Here is an 18005-nt window from a genome sequence, read left to right as displayed (position 1 = left end):
TCATGATCAGTAAAGTTACATCAGAAACAATTCTGAAGTTAGCAGGGCCTACATCAAAATTAGTTTTGTTACAAAGAATAGCGTTCTGTAGACGCTAACGCTAAGACAACGCCAATAAGTTAGGCAAAAAAATGTTAATACTCAGTAATAATACATGTAATCGTGTTCCGCACATCCGCGAGACAGCTGTTTTGCATTGGTGTAAAGTGCCTTGCGCATTGATATAATCAGAATAGAAAATTGCGCTGTAATAGAAATTTCATGTATGTATGTATGTATGTATACACGTACTCGAGTTACACTCAAGTTAATATTTCTCATAGAATTTTGGCGAAATGTTAATGAATTATATACCATAGGAAAGGTAATTTCATTGTCTATCAACTTGGTTAGTCAATAAAAAGGGAAACTTTACGCATGAGTGAACACCTTTGTTTTTCTCTTCCAAGGCACAAAAGTGAAAATTGCAAATCAAGTTGTCATAAATGCGTTAATGCTCCTCAAAGTAACAAAGAGAACGAAAGGCAAATTTAACACAATAAAGAACATGGATTCAGTTGCAAAAATAAACCTATGATCTATACAACATCTTTGAAGCCTAGAACATCAATAAAAGATAAAAATAATGGAGTAAAATGAAGAATATTCTGTCAAATCCAATTTAAAATGAAATGAGAGAAGAAGCAACATTAAGAAAATGGTAGAATTTTTAATTGATTTCTCACATTAGGAAAATTATAAAGTATATTTTGGTTCTTGAATTTGTCTCATGAATTCTAAAATTACTTTAAATAAAATAAAGAGATTCTGTTTATTTAATCATTTTTGTGCCCTTACTCCTTAAAGTGTATGTCATTTGAAGTTTGAGTTGAGAGAAAATTCTTATTTTCCAACTACGTGTATGATTTTGTATGAGGTTATAAAGAGATAAAGAAAACTTTAACTTATTTTTGCTATTTCATTCATGTCTCTTAATGTGTTAAACTGGTCTTTTGTTATCATTGTTATCTTTAAGGGCATTTGCAAATGAAAGACAATATGTAAAATTTTGGCAATTTTTACTTTTGTGATCTTGGAGGACAAAAACGAATGTGTTTACTCATGCGTAAAGTTTCCCTTTAAATTGATCAACAAGGTTGATTACCAATTAAATTACCTTTAGTATGGTATATAATTCATTGATTTTCATCAAAATCTATGAAAATTTTGAACTGAAAAAAAGTGTTTACTTTCTTCTTTTTTTTTTGCTGAGTGTATGTATGTATGTATGTATGTATTGTTATGATTATTTTTATCAGTGTTATTATAAGTCTTCTTCTTATGAGGATGATGTTGTTGTTGATGATGATTATTTTCTATCATTATCATCATTACTATTATCATTATCATTATTCTTAAATACTTGAAAAAGACCTGAACGACAAACTTTCTTTTGTGCCTCACCATTCAATGCTACGTCAAAAATTTGTTAGAAACATTTGCATAAAAATAAAATGTAATGCTGTTGTAAGTGCATTTAAAATAATGTAATGTATAGCAATTATTTTTATTAAATTTTTCGAAATGAAACTCTTCCTTTCCTCTCCTCTTCATCATCTTTCTCTCTCTCTCTCTCTCTCTCATTCTTCTGTCCATCTCTCACAATCTTCTCTTCTTGTCATTTTTTTAATCGTTTTAGTCCATATCATAGTTATCTAATATTCATATACCTTTAGACTAATTATAAATGATCCGAGATCCAATGACGAAGCAACAGGATCAGTCTCACTTGAATTTCATTCATTTTTGCTTTATTTTACACGTTATTATTTGTGCAAAAACGGAAGAGAAATGATACAATGAGGTATTCGGAAAAAACTGCAAAACTATCAGGAAATAAGATTCCTTTCGAAACTCATGATTACAAAAAAAAAAAAAAAAAAAAAGGCATACACACGATACATGACAAAAATAAAATAAGGCCGGTGGATACATGTCCTATCAATTGACTAGGCTTTTTTCATTTATAGCACAATATTATACAGAGGAAACTCGATATACAGAGATCTGATATAACAAAATACATGATATAACAAACTAATTTCCGTTGTTTTGTATTGTTTAGTGACGACTGATCAAAATATCAAGATAACAAAATATCTGATATAAAGTACAAATTGTCTTGGTCCCAAGGATCTCGTTATACTGAGTTTGCACTGTACTATGAATCATTACTTGTAAATAATCACCGCTGGTTTCATCATGATCTTTTCATTACCAAGCTGTCTCATTTTTTTTTTTTTTAATGACAGTTTTCTGACTCTCTTCCCATTTCGGATATCTCATTCTCTGCATTCGTCGTTAACTTTTTTCTTTCCTTTCTTTACACATTCATAATTATGTACAATGTATTTTCTCTTTTCTTTAACTCAAAAGTTTGCATACCAAAGACATGATCTACTCAATAACGATAGAGGAGTATACATTTGGACAAAGTTGATAATTGTAATACTGTGTAGTGAGGCTGAATAGCCATCTCTGTAGAATATACCTGTCTTGTTCCTCAGTTTGGAAAGATGTATTGCAGCCTTTAACTCAAGTACATGAGGATTCCGAGGTATACGTATAACAAACAGAGGTAAATGCCAACATTACAGTGGAGGGGATTACGCAAAAAGTTTCCCCGAACATAAATTGAGAATTGAGCGAGTGCAGGTAACGATGAATTAAAAGTCTGGAAAATTCGATAACAAGACATAACAAACATGATTATCAAGACTTATCAAGTTCAAATGATAATTATGTTTCATTTCATGTGACGTGTACTGTAGAGTTGAAGACTACTAAGTCGTGATGTCACGGCAGTGAAATAAAAGAGGTTCAACAAATTCATTCATTCAGAGATGGAAAGAGCACTTTATCTTGTTCCTATGGAAAAGGCATAGAGAAAAAAATATAGGCATACATGTATTTGGCTGAATATATTTCAATAACAGGTCAAGAAAATAATAATTACTCCAAAAATAGATATGTCTCAATGGCAACGACTTATACAGAGCCTTTTCTGTGTGCTGACTACGTTCGCCGAATCCACGCACTTTTGGTGCGCTTCTCATCTCACACGTGAAGCTATCACTGGCTGAGTTCACTGTCGTTGAAGGGTTCACTCTTGACCCCCTTGACCCCTAACCCAGTGACCCGGAAGAGCGACCCGGCAGTGTCTTCCTTTTCCAGTTGCTCCTTCGTCAAGTGGTGTTTTGCGCACGTCACGTAGAGCTCGTCCAAATTGGCTCCGCCCCAACAACAACTTGTGATGTTAGTTGTTGGTAATTTGATGGTTTGAAGTTTCTCTCCTACAGCGCGAGCCACAAAATTAAGAGCAAAAATATTAGATATCTGTAAAATCTATTCGTCAATATTTTCCAGACAATCACAATCATCGTCATCTATGCCATGAGACAGTATGATATAGATTAAAATCTTTAGTAGACTCATTCACGTGGATAGGGCACGTGTGTTTACGTGGATACTTAGGTTAGGATTATCAGCATTATTCAACTGGCAATGACTGGCTTGCTACCTTTTCCTTTTATTTTAATCCCGATTAAAGCTTTGTAACTGCTGTTATGAATGCTGATATAATTACAAATGTAGGTATCTGTATGTAATTATGTATACATATAAAATCTGCACGAACCAAATTCGCACGGGACGAACATTGGCTGAGTCGATGAATTGCAGTCAAGAGTCAAATATTGAATGAGTGTGAGAAAAAAAAAAATCATTCAATTTCACTCCGGATACAATTTCATGAGAAGTGAAGGAATTGGAGGATTGCTGGTCTGCAATAATTTTGTACGATTTTGGATACAAAAAGTTCATGAAACGAAATGAAATGGAAAAAGCAAAGAATAAGTTTACCTGTTTTCGGATTGTATCTGATGACGGCGGCGCCATTGAATAGCGCCACCCATAGCATGTCCTCGCTGTCGATGCACATTCCGTCTGGGATACCATCACATCGGGGGATCGCGAAGGCTTGGCGCCGATTGGCTGCAACAAAGGGAGGAGCTTTATGACGTCATGACAAGAGCTTTCAATGTACACGTCGCCATAGTGGACTGATACGTGATGACGTCATTTGAAACGCCGTCCATGGGTCACGTTATTGATTTTGATTTCTGATTTGAATGACTAAAGCTCGCCCGCTCTAGATTTGATATCCTCTCAAATCTCCTACTCGAAACATCTCTGAACTGCAAATATCCATCACGTAATGACAAAAATGAAACAGGTAAGAAAATGACAATGATTAATAAAAGAGAATGTGTTCCAAAAATCAACTGCGTGTTATCGATAATATACCCTAAATTGGCACGAATGAACTTTCGTTAAATCTTTGCAGGAGATGAATTTGCAAGAAATTTAAGCATGTATATTATCATCCCTGCACAATGTAGAAATAAATAGTAACGTCGTGATAATACTTGCGACAAGTAATTGACATCAAGTGTGTTTTAGTCTTTTGTAAGAGTGAAGGGGACTTTGGTTTTGTTTTGTTTCTTTACCAATGTCTCCGGTTTCGATGTTGTAGTCAAACGCATCTACCCCAAATGTGAGGGAATCGACGTAGTACATGGTTTTCCTATCCGCGGTCCAGGCCAACCCGTTTGAGATATCTACCTGTGTTACATGATGTAAAGAAAAAAGGAAAGAAAATACATTAAACCAATCAGTGACTATTTTCAATGGCAAAAGTCAGAATAAAATGAAACAAAACAGAACAAAACATGCACCTGGTTTATTTATATGCAAGTGACACATTGAAAATGTACTGTCATTACAGTCACTACGTATTTTATGTAAACAGTGATTTTGCGTTGATTTCGAATGCATTAAACGCATTGATCATGATACCATGTTCTTCAAAATGACAAAATCAATGATAACATTTACATCAGCTTATGTAAAATTAACATAATGATGAGTAATCAAATGAAAACAACCCTGGCGAATATAAAGGCACATGCTCATCGAATGTTTGATTTTGCAACTCACGTATATTATGTGCAAACCATGCAACTTCATTTCAAATCTCTTATTTTCTGCTTTAATTTACGTTTTGTACACGGTTGATGATAGTCCGGTCAGGATACAGGCAATAGAGGGAGCCCTGTTTTTTATCCGTGGCCCCTGGTCCTTTAGATGTGTCCTCCATACCCATTGTACCTGCATTGATGGAAGATAGAAAGTGATGGAAAGTGACGAACAAAGTGATGGTATACTGGAATAATTTTATAAACAATTCCACTTAATCAAATATGATGATCTAGACATCAATTTTACGCCACACCTTTTCAATGAAATTTAAGATGAGTGAGATCCGGGGCCTTCATATAATTTTCTATTGTTTTCCTTCAGTAGTGGATATCAATTTTTATCATCCAGAACTAATGGTTATCATCAACGACGACAACAACAAACAAACGCAAACAGAGACAAATATATTAGTCTGTATTGGTGTAAGCATCTTTAGGCTTCCTGAAAGTTTGTATTCCACGTTGTGTACACACTGAAATGACCTTTTAGTCTGTACTATAACAGCGTAAAAAGAAAATAGGAGCATTTGTAATGACCATTGTCTATAGGATGTATTCTGTTGCTTTCCCGTTGGGTTGCTTTCGTTTAAACACTCAATTATTTCGGAAGAAAGAATAAGTTTGCGATTTAGCTTACTCGCTGATGTGATGTTAATGGTGACATTCTGATCAAGCCAAACTAGTATACATTTGTATATCTGAGTTTAGCATGGATGTTTTTCTTATTTCTGTCTAGTACCTGCCCAAAACCTGCCCATGGGGTCACATTTGGCGTCATTGAATTTGGTCGTCGGTTTATCCTCCTCCACTTCGACGATCGTCTCGACACCCCCCGTCTTCCAGTCGACGAAACCGATGCGGTGCTTTGCTGCCGCCAACGTTCGTCCACTTCGAGTTGTCACAACGGCGCCAACCGTCTCCCCTGGAGTGACAGGGGGAATTGGGATTACATGTATTAACTTCGGCACAATAACAAACTTTGTATAAAGCACGGTAAAAATGTCAATTGTTATCATTACTATCGTTATCATTATTATGATTATTATTATTATTATTGTAACAGTTTGGAGCTGCTGCAGACTGCAAAACCCCGTAATCCGTTACGTATTACTTACTTATACAGTCCCAAACCTTAATACTCCTTAACATGTATTTACCAGTAGTTTTTATTTCTTTGTATGTTTGTTCATTCGTCAGTACATCTCATCGATTTATTCATTGGTATGTTTTGCAAGGCCGGCGGAGCGTTTTGAAAGTGGGGGCCTACTTCCGGGTTTATGAGCTAACAAGCAAAAAAACAAAAACACAAAAAACAGAACAAAACAAACAAAAAAAAACAAACAAACAAACAAACAAACACCCCCCCCCCCAAAAAAAAAAAAAAAAAAAAATCCTCAGCTCATCTCTCCCCTTCCACTTCCGGGTTTCTTCAGCTGACAATCTCTATCTATTTCTTTTTAGTGCCAGTTACGTACTTCCGGGATGAAAAAAAAAAAGTGTATGTGTTCCGCCGGTCATGTTTTGTATATGATTATAAATTATATCAACACAGTTTTGCGGAAAGCAGTGGTCTCCAAGCGCGCCGGAACACTTCTGGTTTTGGGGGGGCAAAATCTCAACGGGGGCACATTATGTGACCATGTGAGATCCTCGGCGCGGGAGCGAAGCGAGCGGGGGGGGGGGGGGTGGAAAGGGGGATACCTCCCCCCCCCCCCCCTTGTAGGGAGGTTTTGTAAAACAGGGTATAAAAGTCGCGTTTATAGACCATTTAAAAACAAATTTCTAAGGAATTAAACATAGTGAAAAATAATCAGTGCGAAGGGCTATGATTATTGCGTACGGGAGTACATAATAATGTGATGGTGTGAGATCCTCGGCGAGGGAGCGAAGCGACCGAGCGCGGGGAGTGTGTGGGAGGGGGGATACCCCCTCCCACGGTAGGGACTTTTTGTAAAAACAGAGCATAAAAGTCGCGTTTACAGAGAATTTAAAGCAAATTTCTAGGGAATTAACATATTGAAAAAATCAGTTGGAAGGACTACGATCATAACATACGGGAGTACATTAATACTGTGATGGTGCGAGATCCTCGTCGAGGGAGCGAAGCGACCGAGCGGCCCGGGGGGAGGGTGTGGGAGGGGGGACACCCCCTCCCACGGTAGGGACTTTTTGTAAAAACAGAGTATAAAAGTCGCGTTTATAGAACATTTAAAAGCAAATTTCTAGGGAATTAACATATTGAAAAAAAAAAACAGTTGGAAGGACTATGATCTTAAAATACGGGGGTATATTATGTGATGGTGTGAGATCCTCGTCGAGGGAGCGAAGCGACCGAGCGGGGGAGGGTGTGGGAGGGGGATACCCCCTCCCACGGTAGGGACTTTTTGTAAAAACAGAGTATAAAAGTCGCTTTTATACAGCATTTTAAATTAAATTTCTGAGGCATTAAACCCAGTAAAAGAAATCACTGCGAAGGACTATGATAATAACTTATGAAGACTTTTCATTTTACTATAAGTACGGGCAGAACGAGCGAGCTACTTTCACTTTGCAATTTATCTGAAATGTACTCATTAAAAGCTTAAACATGATCGCATCGTTCGAACAATAAAAAAATATTCTTATACTGCTAGAAAGCAAAGAAGAAAATGAAAAATGTACTAAAGGTATGTTTCAGCGGGCACACTCGAGGACACGAGGCTATACACTAAATTTACTTATAAGTTACTATTAGTGTATAGATACAATAATGTTTGTTGTTAGTGTATTATAATTTTCGCCCCATTTTCAGTTACGAAATTACAACATTTAGACAAGAAATATGCCTTTATTGTTCATTTTGGTCTTTAAATCAGTGATTAATTATTTGTTACAGGGGGCACTTTGGGGGGGCAAAAACTCGTTTTGCCCCCCCCCCCCAACATTTTGTTTGGGGGGGCAAGTGCCACCCCTGCCCCCCCCCCCCCCCCCCCCCGCTTCCGGCGCCCTTGGTGGTCTCTGTAGATGGAATTTTCTTAAAACAATGTAAGACCTGCACGTAGATTCGTCTGATAACAAATAAATAAAATACATTGTAATAGGAGGGCCATTTCAGGGTAATTCAAGACCATAATTGCTTTACATTTTGGCCCTTCAGCAAATCGCAGCCAAGAAACACTCATTTCATCCATCTTTTTTTTTTCAATTTCTATAACTGAAATTTAAAATTTAACGGACATGGTTGGTTGTCAATACGGTTGCCATATCAAAATGTTCGCAACAAAATGTTAGAAAAATCACCAAATCTGGTTAAAATTGGGTAAAGGACGAATGAGTGGCAAACATGGTAGGGGGCACAATGTCCCCCCCCCCCCCCCTTTTGGGCTTTATAGGGTTGAAAATAATTAACCACTCTTTCTCTGATGTCATATTTAATGAAGGTAATGCCGGGTTGAGAGAAACATATATTGCAGAACTCATTTCTATGGGTATATGTTCCAAGGATCTAGCCCCCACATGACAGTTGCCTCTTTGAGTATACTTACGGGCAGGGCACTCTCTTTGCAGACTGAGTCCAGCTTGGAGAAACCAAGTTGCAGTACGAGAGTTTAGTTTATGGTATTTAGTTTATAAAAGACCATGGAATACGGATAGAATCAAGTTCTCAATAATGATGCCAGACGTTATAGAAAAGATAGTACATGTACTTTAATGTTTGATCCATCTATGTTTTAAGCCTACGCAACTGCTGCAAACATGTTAAAGGGACTCAGGACAACCCAATGAAAGGTCTGTTTCAATCTGATTTCAACTTAAAGAAACATATCCATACATGATACACGTATATTTCGACTAAAAAAAAAAGATCTTGATGAGTGATGGTTCGAAAACACGGACAACTAATAATATTAATATAGTCAAAGGACTACGATCTACGAATCAGCACAATATGCAGCAACTGCCACTAATAATATGATAATGCGTATTGAGAAGAACCGCCCATAGAAACAGACCGTAATGTTAAGGTACATTGTACCTGAAACGTTATGTTCTGGGCAATCAAAACCTGCATAGGGGAACTCACCAATGTTAACTTTGTCTGCCTGACTACTGGTCGGGTCGTATCGGTGAATGGTCTGACCGTAGATGTCAACGTAAAGAAGAGTATTTGTGACGTCATCCCAATGAGGACCTTCCAGGAGGTATCCAACATCCTTCTGCACAACTTCCACCGACATGATGGTCTAAACGATGGTTTCAACTACTGTAGTAGAGCACACTTGTTGGGGGCGGGATCCAGCAACACTGTATACATGTACATGTATACGGTCCAATGCGCTAATCTAATGTGGCGCTTGTGTAAACTCTATCCTGGACTTGGACTCTGAAATGAACGCGAGACACCGGATACTCCTATTTTGATAAGTACATGTACCATAGGTCGTGCCCCCCTGAGCACAATGTCGTAGATGTAAAAATAAACAAGAAGTTGAGTACCTTCCCAGACGATATGTTGTGACCTGTAACACGCGTAACCCACTTAAAGCAGGAAGGTGGCTTATGGATGTATAGCATAATGTTGTATAGGCGTAGCACATAAAGAAGAAATCACATACAAAATTCACACAACTGCTCAAGAAAATGGGGGGGGGGATAGGCATAGGTTTGAAGGTGATTTTTAAATGGGATGGCTAGTAACTGATCAGTGGGAATCAGTGGGAATGATTGTTCCAATCCTTGCGGGATTCATTCAAGAGTACATATCTATTGTTGTGTGAAAATTATTTGCTTCAGAATGGTCTCATATTCAAGTAATGTGCAGTTTAATCGCCCCGTCACTGCACAGGCATGCTAACCTGGAAGCATTAAACTGCACATTACTTGAATATGAGACCATTCTGAAGCAAATAATTTTCACACAACAATAGATCCCACAAGGATTGGAACAATCATCGCCCAGCATTCCCACTGATTCCCACTGATCAGTTACTAGCTATGCCCTTTAAAGAAATCAGAATGGTTTACATTTCTTTTTTTCGTCAGGAAGGCCGTCCTAAAGAGGAGCTTGTCACGTGGGAAGGCTATTTCTCTCCGATCGACTTTTGTCGATTCTGGATCGGCAAGGGCACAGGAATCTGATAAGCGTAATTATATTACGAGCATGCAGGATCATATAGAGGACTCTACATAATGAAAGAAATGTTTAGAAGCGCTTATAAGTGGATAAATAAACATATACGTTATGAAACCTGCAACGTTCAGAAGTAACAATCTAAATATTTAAAAAACTAAGATGGGTTTCTAGATCGAGAGCCATCTCAAAATCGAGCGAACTATACCTTTCTGTAGCAGATGGAAATAAACCCAAAACTGTGTCTAAAATTGGTGGTTCCTGACAAGTAATGCAGATAATCAGTGGAAATTTGAGTTGTAGTAAGAGAGAGAGAGAGAGAGAGAGAGTTATAGTGAAACCGATCATCCGATCCGTTGTCGATCCAATGCCGATCAAGGATGATCGGCAATATCTGTGTCTATACCATTGACATGAATCCACTCCTCGGTCCAACGCCCCCCCCCCCCCCCATGAAAAAAAAAGTGCTGCGGCCCTTGTAATACAGTTTACATGTACTATCTACATACACAACAGGGAAATCTACAGGGTCTACATGGTTCATGAAACGCATTTTATTAGCATAAAAAGTGTCTTTGAACCGTTTCAGATAAAACTATCATACCTGGAAATAACTTCAGTTTGTAATCTTATCTGTAAAATCTAATTTCCTGGTATGTTTTAGTCGGGCCATGGTGGTAGTAGTCTAGCTTTGGACCGTTTTTATCGATTCCCTTTTCACCGACTACAAGCGTTAAGCTGAGCAATCCCAAGGGCTGCTGGAATTTGGAGTAAGTTCGGGGTTCCAGTTTGCGTATGAGCAGATCGAGGTAACTTTTGTACCCAGAGACAGGTTGGTTTGTAAATTCACTGAGATAAGCATCTGTGTTGCAGTGAATATTCATATAATCCTTAGCAATGGTGCCTGCCAGTATATCCTTCTGACGGTAAGCCTGATAATTTGGCAATGTTAACAGAAACATTTTGTCAATGGATTCAATAGAGCACAATGAAATGGATGCTTCCCACAGTGCTGATTGACGAACCATTCTGGTCACTTGATCTACGCAGGTTTATTCTTTGTTCGAATACGAGTTCCATAATAAAGTGATATGTTGGGCAAACTGATGCATTATGCCGCTTTGAAGCGAGTGAAGTGCCTAACAAACTGAGAAAAATGAAAGGTTATTTAAATTTGTACTCATATGTGCACATGCGCTATCTCAATATACCATTCTCCGAACTGGCTTACTTGCTGCCCGGGGGCAGCAGTTCTCGGGCTCGCGCCATCACTCGGCTAAACGCTTACAGTCGGCGAAAGAAGAATCGATATAAAGGGTCCAGAGCTAGACTATGCAGTGGATGAAACTCTGGACCACTCCTGCTTATTACGTACTTCCTTAATTGGACAAGATTTTTTTCACTGTATGTCCATTATGAACGATAAACAGTTACACCTAACAAGTTGATGGAATGTGTTATTTTCATGAAAAAATGAATTTTTGTGGAATTCTTTTTTTATTTTCTTTGTATTGTTGTCCTCACACGACATCATATACTCTGGTAGTCTCCTCATCCAGTCATTACAACACCACAAATTTAAAAATGCATAACTTTTGCATCGATTGTCCGATTTTCCTCAAACTTTCACTAATGTGTTCTACTATTAATGCTGCTGCTTTCACTCAATCCACGTTGCTTTTGGGGCTTTGGTTTCCTTTAAAGGCCTACAACCGTATTGGCAATTACTGGGCCTCTGTGACAAGAGTGCATACTCTAGATAGGCTGTTCCGGACAATTTCTTTCACTTTTTTTTTTTTTTTTTTTTTTTTTTTGGGTGGTGTCAAGGTGCTCTTCGAGGTAATAATGAATCGGTATCACCAGTGAGCCCCCTCCCCCCCCCCTCTCTCTCTCTCTCTCTCTCTCTCTGCCCTTTCTCTCTCCGTGTTTTTGTATGTTTATTTTTACCTCGAACATGATGTTAGTAAGATTAATAGCTGAAGTGAACATGATTAAGTAAAGTTTGAGGTAGATCCGTGCAAGAGTAATGAATTCTTAAAGGTCCTAGTTACCTTTGGAACAGTGATTTCAAAAAATTTCAAGAAATGACATTTATTGCATATAGTAGATCTGTTGTACCATAAAAAATCCTATCATATTCAAATTGTATTATGTTTGCTTATGAAAGCTTGTATTTTTCATATAAACTGAAATGAACTACAGTTAAAGGCAAAGACATCCATACTGTACGTTGAGCAAAATTCTCACTGACCCGTGAAAGGAAGCACCCCGCGTGAATAATCAGCAACTGGTTTGCAAATTTACTTATAAGACCATAGATTAAAATGACCGATTCTACTCACTTCTCCCCCCCCCCCCCCCCCCGCCCCTCTAGGTCATGCCGACAGATCGACCGACGGGAGTTGAGGACACAAAGCAATCAGAGAGGTGATTCGTTTCACATCCCTGATGGTGCAACCGTGTTAAAGAAAAATACGTATCACATCACAGATCAATCGCCATACAGTGAGTGACCAGAGGTAGCAGCTAGAATCGGCCAAAAGTGATCATGGGAGACTGCAGAAAACAACTGCAAGTGAAAGAGTTGACGATGAAAGAAATGCAATAGAATGCATTCTCCCCAGCTGGCAAACAAGGATGTGCACTTTACGGCCCTATATTATCGGTGCGAGATTTTACCCTAATCATGGAGCTACTAACTCTGTTAGTAGCTCCAGGGTGAGAACGTCTCACCTCCCTGCTATCCTGCACCGCGCACGGCGCCGGGTCGACAGCGCGCAGCGTATTCTTCCGGTACGCGTTTTTTTTTTTTTTAAAGACGGCACATGATTGGGGCATGGCGCGTGTTAAACCTATGGGAAAAACGTTGGGTTAGGGTTTTTGGTTATGGTTAGGGTTAGGGTTAGGGTTAGGGTTGGGGTTAGGGTTAGGGTTAGGGTTGGGGTTAGGGTTAGGGTTAGGGTTAGGGTTAGGGTTAGGGTTTGATGGTTAGGGTTAGGATTAGGATTAGGGTTAGGTTTAGGGATATAGGGTCCCCGATAGATTTTTAGTTTCCCCAATCTGTGACGTCTAAAAAAAAAAAAAAAAAAAAAAAACACGCTTCCGGTACTGTACTGTGTACATGTGTGTGAGATTTCGCGTTGGGATGCAGTGTGTGTGAATGTGTCAACGTGCGTGTGCGTAATGAAAGCTCGTTCGGTATGCCACATGGTTGCTCTAACGCCCTTCCCTTTGTGGCGCGGTGTGATCGAGCGCCAGCAGACAGGGTGCTAGTGCGCATTATAAAATGGGTTCAAGAATGTAGCCAATAGGAAGCGCTGAAATGAGTCACGTGCGCTTTGGTTATTCTAGTCCCATCGCACTGCGTGTTAAATCCACCGTGGTTAATATACAACGTTAATGCACAGGATAGAGTGTGTTAGCGGAGGCGTAGCGCACTCGAGGGTATTTACAATTGTGAAACATGCACGAGGCGAAGCCGAGTGCATGTTGCACTACATTGTAAATACCCGAGAGTGAGCTGCGTCTCCACTAACGCCACGAAATAATCCTGTGCATCATTTGTTTTATAAAATGGGTCGAAAACTAACAACATTTTTCACGTACCTTTGTGGATCAAGATGTCCGAAGATGTTTGTCCCAAACACTTCGCACTCGGAAATCCCGCACATATAAGTACTGTACTTATAAGAGTATACGTACGCCACACACGTTATGCACACAAGAAAGGCCGCCCGGCAGCCCGAACTAGAAGTTGTTTACAGGATTGACAGCGCGTATATAGTAGCGCGCGACGCACATGTAACAACAGATTGAGCGTGCACTGCTACTGTGACGTCAGTGACTTTACAGCGTGCATGTTAGTAAGAAATTAATGCACGCACACGTGACTTATTTCAGCGCTTCCAATTGGCTACATTCTTGAACCCATTTTATAAATCCTATTGCCGATCGTCTGTGCGCGCGGCGGCTCCTTTGAATTGCATGCATACAAACCATCATACAGTACGCGCCGTCAATCCTGTAAACAACTTCTAGTTCGGGCTGCCGGCCGGCCGGCCTTTCTTCCCTTGTGCATAACATGTGTGGCGTACGTATACTCTTAATCTTATATACGTACACTTTGTACAGTACAGTAGACCAAGCGTTGTGGGACCGGATGCGTACATGGAGTCATTTTGAAGGGCAAATCCAACGATTTAGCAGGTTAATTCTCACGCCGTTTTCAGAGTATGTTGTCTAGTAGGCCTATATGAGGAGTCTATATCAAGTCTTTAAGGTAAAGGGTGCATATTCTATGTAAAATAAGTAAGTTTTCATGCGGGAACGTAAGTGTCCGGAAACCCAACCCCCCATCATACTTATACTGTATATGCGGGATTTCCGAGTGCGACGTGCGTAATGTTTGGGACGAACATCTTCGGACGTCTTGACCCACAAAGGTACTCGAAAAATGCTGGAAAATGCTGTTAGTTTTCGAATTTTCGACCCATTTTATAAAACAAATGATGCACAGGATTATTCCGTGGCGTTAGTGGAGGCGTAGCTCACTCGAGGGTATTTACAATGTACTGCAACATGCACTCGGCTTCGCCTCGTGCATGTTTCACAATTGTAAATACCCTCGTGTGCACTATACGCCTTCACTAACGCACTCTATCCTGTCCGGGAGGTGACCTCCCTGATCCTGTGCATCATTTGTATACTGGCACACAACGGAACGCAACGAGTGGTAAACTTCCGTGCTTCACTCATGATTTCAGTGAATGAATTTTGCGTTATATCTTAGGTAAGGAATCACTAATCAACCTGTTGCAGAGAACATATTTCCACTCGCTGCCTTGGCGAAATTATTTTGTGAAATAATCATAAAAAAACCCCAAAATCTTATCCCGATTTGTCAGTCTGTTAGTGTTTATTTCGTCTCTACACAGTTAGTTACCAGAGACGCCGTGCGAAATGTGTATAGGTTCTAGCTACCGATTTACGGGCAGCCACTACATGGACACACACACACACAAGCCTTGCCCGCGTGGTTGGTTTGCGTGATTTGTGATGGGGTCTGATCTATGGACGCAGGAGCCCGTCAAAAACATGGATATACGTCGCGTAGCAATTCGAATTACTACGCGACGTAAATAATTACGTCGCGTAGTAATTCAAATTACGACGTGTAGTAATTCGAATAACGACACGACGTAATTATTAACGTCGTGTAGCAATTCGAATTACTACGCGACGTATATCCGTGTTTTTGACGGGCTCCTGCTTCCATACTGATCGGCACGGCACGCGAAATCGCGATCACACGGTGTTCGATGTGTCTGCTAGCTCCGCAGAAGCGCAGTGAGGCGGGTGTTTAGTGATCTATCACTTGTCAAACGGCGTTCCATAAAACAAGAGAAGCTCGCCAGCAGCTCAGTGCGTGGTGGTTCATGGGATAATACCGATGATATATGGCGCGTATGGCCGTAAAGTGCACAATTGCCGTGATTTCTTTCGTACTCACCACAGTAACCGTGTCAGTGGGTGGCGGCAGTTTCCTCTGAAAATAATCTTTGTGGGTCAACCAAAACAGTCACTGCGCGCTTGTCTGGGAGTAGAATTATAATACCTGATTACCTTGCTAAGAAGGCCGTACGGGGCTTTACACATAGGACGGCCCAATTTAAAAAGACCCTGAATTGCAGCAAGGAGGTTGGCTCACCTACATTAGTGCCTCATCCTTGGTTGCAGCCAGAGTTCGCCCTCGCGCTATAGATAGTACTCAACAGGATCAGGGACTCGACAGGATAATGCTACATGTGACTGTATAAACAAATGGGCCTGTGCAGAGTAACTGACCCGAGAGGGAGACATTGTTTTCTGCAGGGCAATGGCGACCGACTGGTTTACTCTAATACTGTTGCTGTATTATAGCACAAATGAGTGTACCACGCATTCCAAGTACATGTATATACTGTATAGTGACTTTATTTATCAATCATTATTATTGTAGAGCACAATGCTGACCATAGCGTGACAGGAAAATAACATGAATTTTGATATCATCTGCAGCATCCATGTTACTGACTTTTATAATCAATTAATGCCAATGAAAATTATAGCGCTTAACCTATTAACATCGGACACAAAGTGTGCATGTATAAGGTCCCTACATGCGCTCTAGAAAAGGAAACACTATACAAGAATAAAACAACTATTTCAATGTACAATGGTACCGATCGAGTTTCATGTTTGTTTATACTGTAAAAACGCATTTCAAGAGCAGACTTGAATTTATTGATATCGCGCGGTAATGTGTATTTTATTCTGGGGTAGATTAATTGTTCATTAAGATAGAGGCATTTAAGAGTTCGTTCTCCATAAACTTCGGTTCTTCTGCTCATTTTAATCTATTCTTTTCTTTTCTTTTCTTTTCTTTTCACGCTATCCATCAGTTAAACTGTCCGTTTCTTCCATTCAACAACTCTACCCTCTGTCTGTGAATAGTCTGTCACTCTCTCACTCACGCACACACAAACACAATAAACACACTCTTACAAAACACATGAGACCCATGTCACACACAATGCAGGAAGTAAAATAAGCCTGTATCAACACGTTCCATTTTGCTTGCATATTAAATTGCCTTGCTTCAATTCAAAAGTTGCATTTTTTTTTTCACTTTGCAGGTGATTAAAATGACTATCGAGGAAAAAGGTGAAAAAGAAAACTTGATGATAAATGCAGCTTCGAAACATTCACGTCACGTATCGTATGGAGTAGACCAATGCCACTTCCTCAAAATTGTGTGACTGCGGCGATAAATTCACAACCACATTTCAACTATCTAAATACTCAACAATTTATTTTATGCACAAGACGGGATGAACCAGGGCGGGTTGAAGGAGAAATAGAAGGAGAAATAGCGTGGGTAACAATGAATGTGTTATGGAAACGAGGTGTGACATCTTTCAGGTCAATATCAATACTCTCTATACAGGCCCATACAGCATTGTATAGGGGTATTGTTAGCTAGGAATTAGATCGAATTGGCAAGAATAAAGGGAATGGAAGCTACTGTATAGTGGGTTCTTGTTTTAAATGTGCAGATGAACAGGGGTAGGCCAGGTAAGAACAAAAATGGCTCCTTGTACGATATAAATTGTCAGCTATAGTAGATATTAATTTGTATCATAGGTTTCCGCTGTAGAAGAAAGTAAATGTTTTATGATTTCATCGAATTGACAAGAAAAAGGGGACTCTATGACACTCCAATGAGTTCTGCACCAATTACAAAGAACCGTGGCTATTATTAATAGCGTGCAGTTTACCATCGTTTGACCGCTGTATAGTACATAATCATTATATTAGTATATTATTCATCTGAGTGATATGAGAGGAAATTGAAACAATATAAATGACGGCAATGTGTCCCTTAAAGGCATTATTCACCATTTGCAGATGAAACAAAAACCCGGCTTTAGTTTTTCAAAATAGTCCTAACATGTGAGTTGGGCATAGAAACAACCATTGTTCAAATATTAATCAGTGTAATCGATGTTAAGTATTGTTAAATATACAATTTGTGAACAATAGTTATGATATATATATATTTTTTTTTTCTAGACTAAATCGTCTACAGTTATGGCTTATTGAGCAAAAAAGTGATATCTCCTAATATTTTAGGCTATATTGCGATTTTTTTTTATTATGGTAGGATGTTTTGTGATACGACTGACCTACACATAATTTATGAGTCAAAATGTGATAACTAGAACATTTTTTTTTTTCTGAAATTACTGCTCCCAGTAGTAACCAATACCTTTAATCAA

General features: G+C 39.2%; 1 protein-coding gene across 1 annotated transcript; it reads right to left on the bottom strand.

Moving 5' to 3' along the window:
- Nucleotides 1-1768: 1768 nt before the first annotated feature.
- On the bottom strand, nt 1769-15839 carry LOC140233686 (regucalcin-like). Its single transcript, XM_072313786.1, has 7 exons — nt 15698-15839; nt 9142-9441; nt 5818-6000; nt 5099-5208; nt 4548-4662; nt 3901-4032; nt 1769-3332 (listed from the first exon to the last, which is right to left on the bottom strand). The coding sequence occupies exons 2-7, from the start codon at nt 9293-9295 to the stop codon at nt 3112-3114; spliced, it is 915 nt and encodes a 304-aa protein (XP_072169887.1). The 5' UTR covers nt 9296-9441; nt 15698-15839; the 3' UTR covers nt 1769-3111.
- Nucleotides 15840-18005: the final 2166 nt, after the last annotated feature.

This window comes from Diadema setosum, chromosome 10 (assembly GCF_964275005.1).
Source record: "Diadema setosum chromosome 10, eeDiaSeto1, whole genome shotgun sequence".
Classification (NCBI taxonomy): domain Eukaryota; kingdom Metazoa; phylum Echinodermata; class Echinoidea; order Diadematoida; family Diadematidae; genus Diadema; species Diadema setosum.
This window is presented reverse-complemented; position numbering and strand designations above follow the sequence as displayed.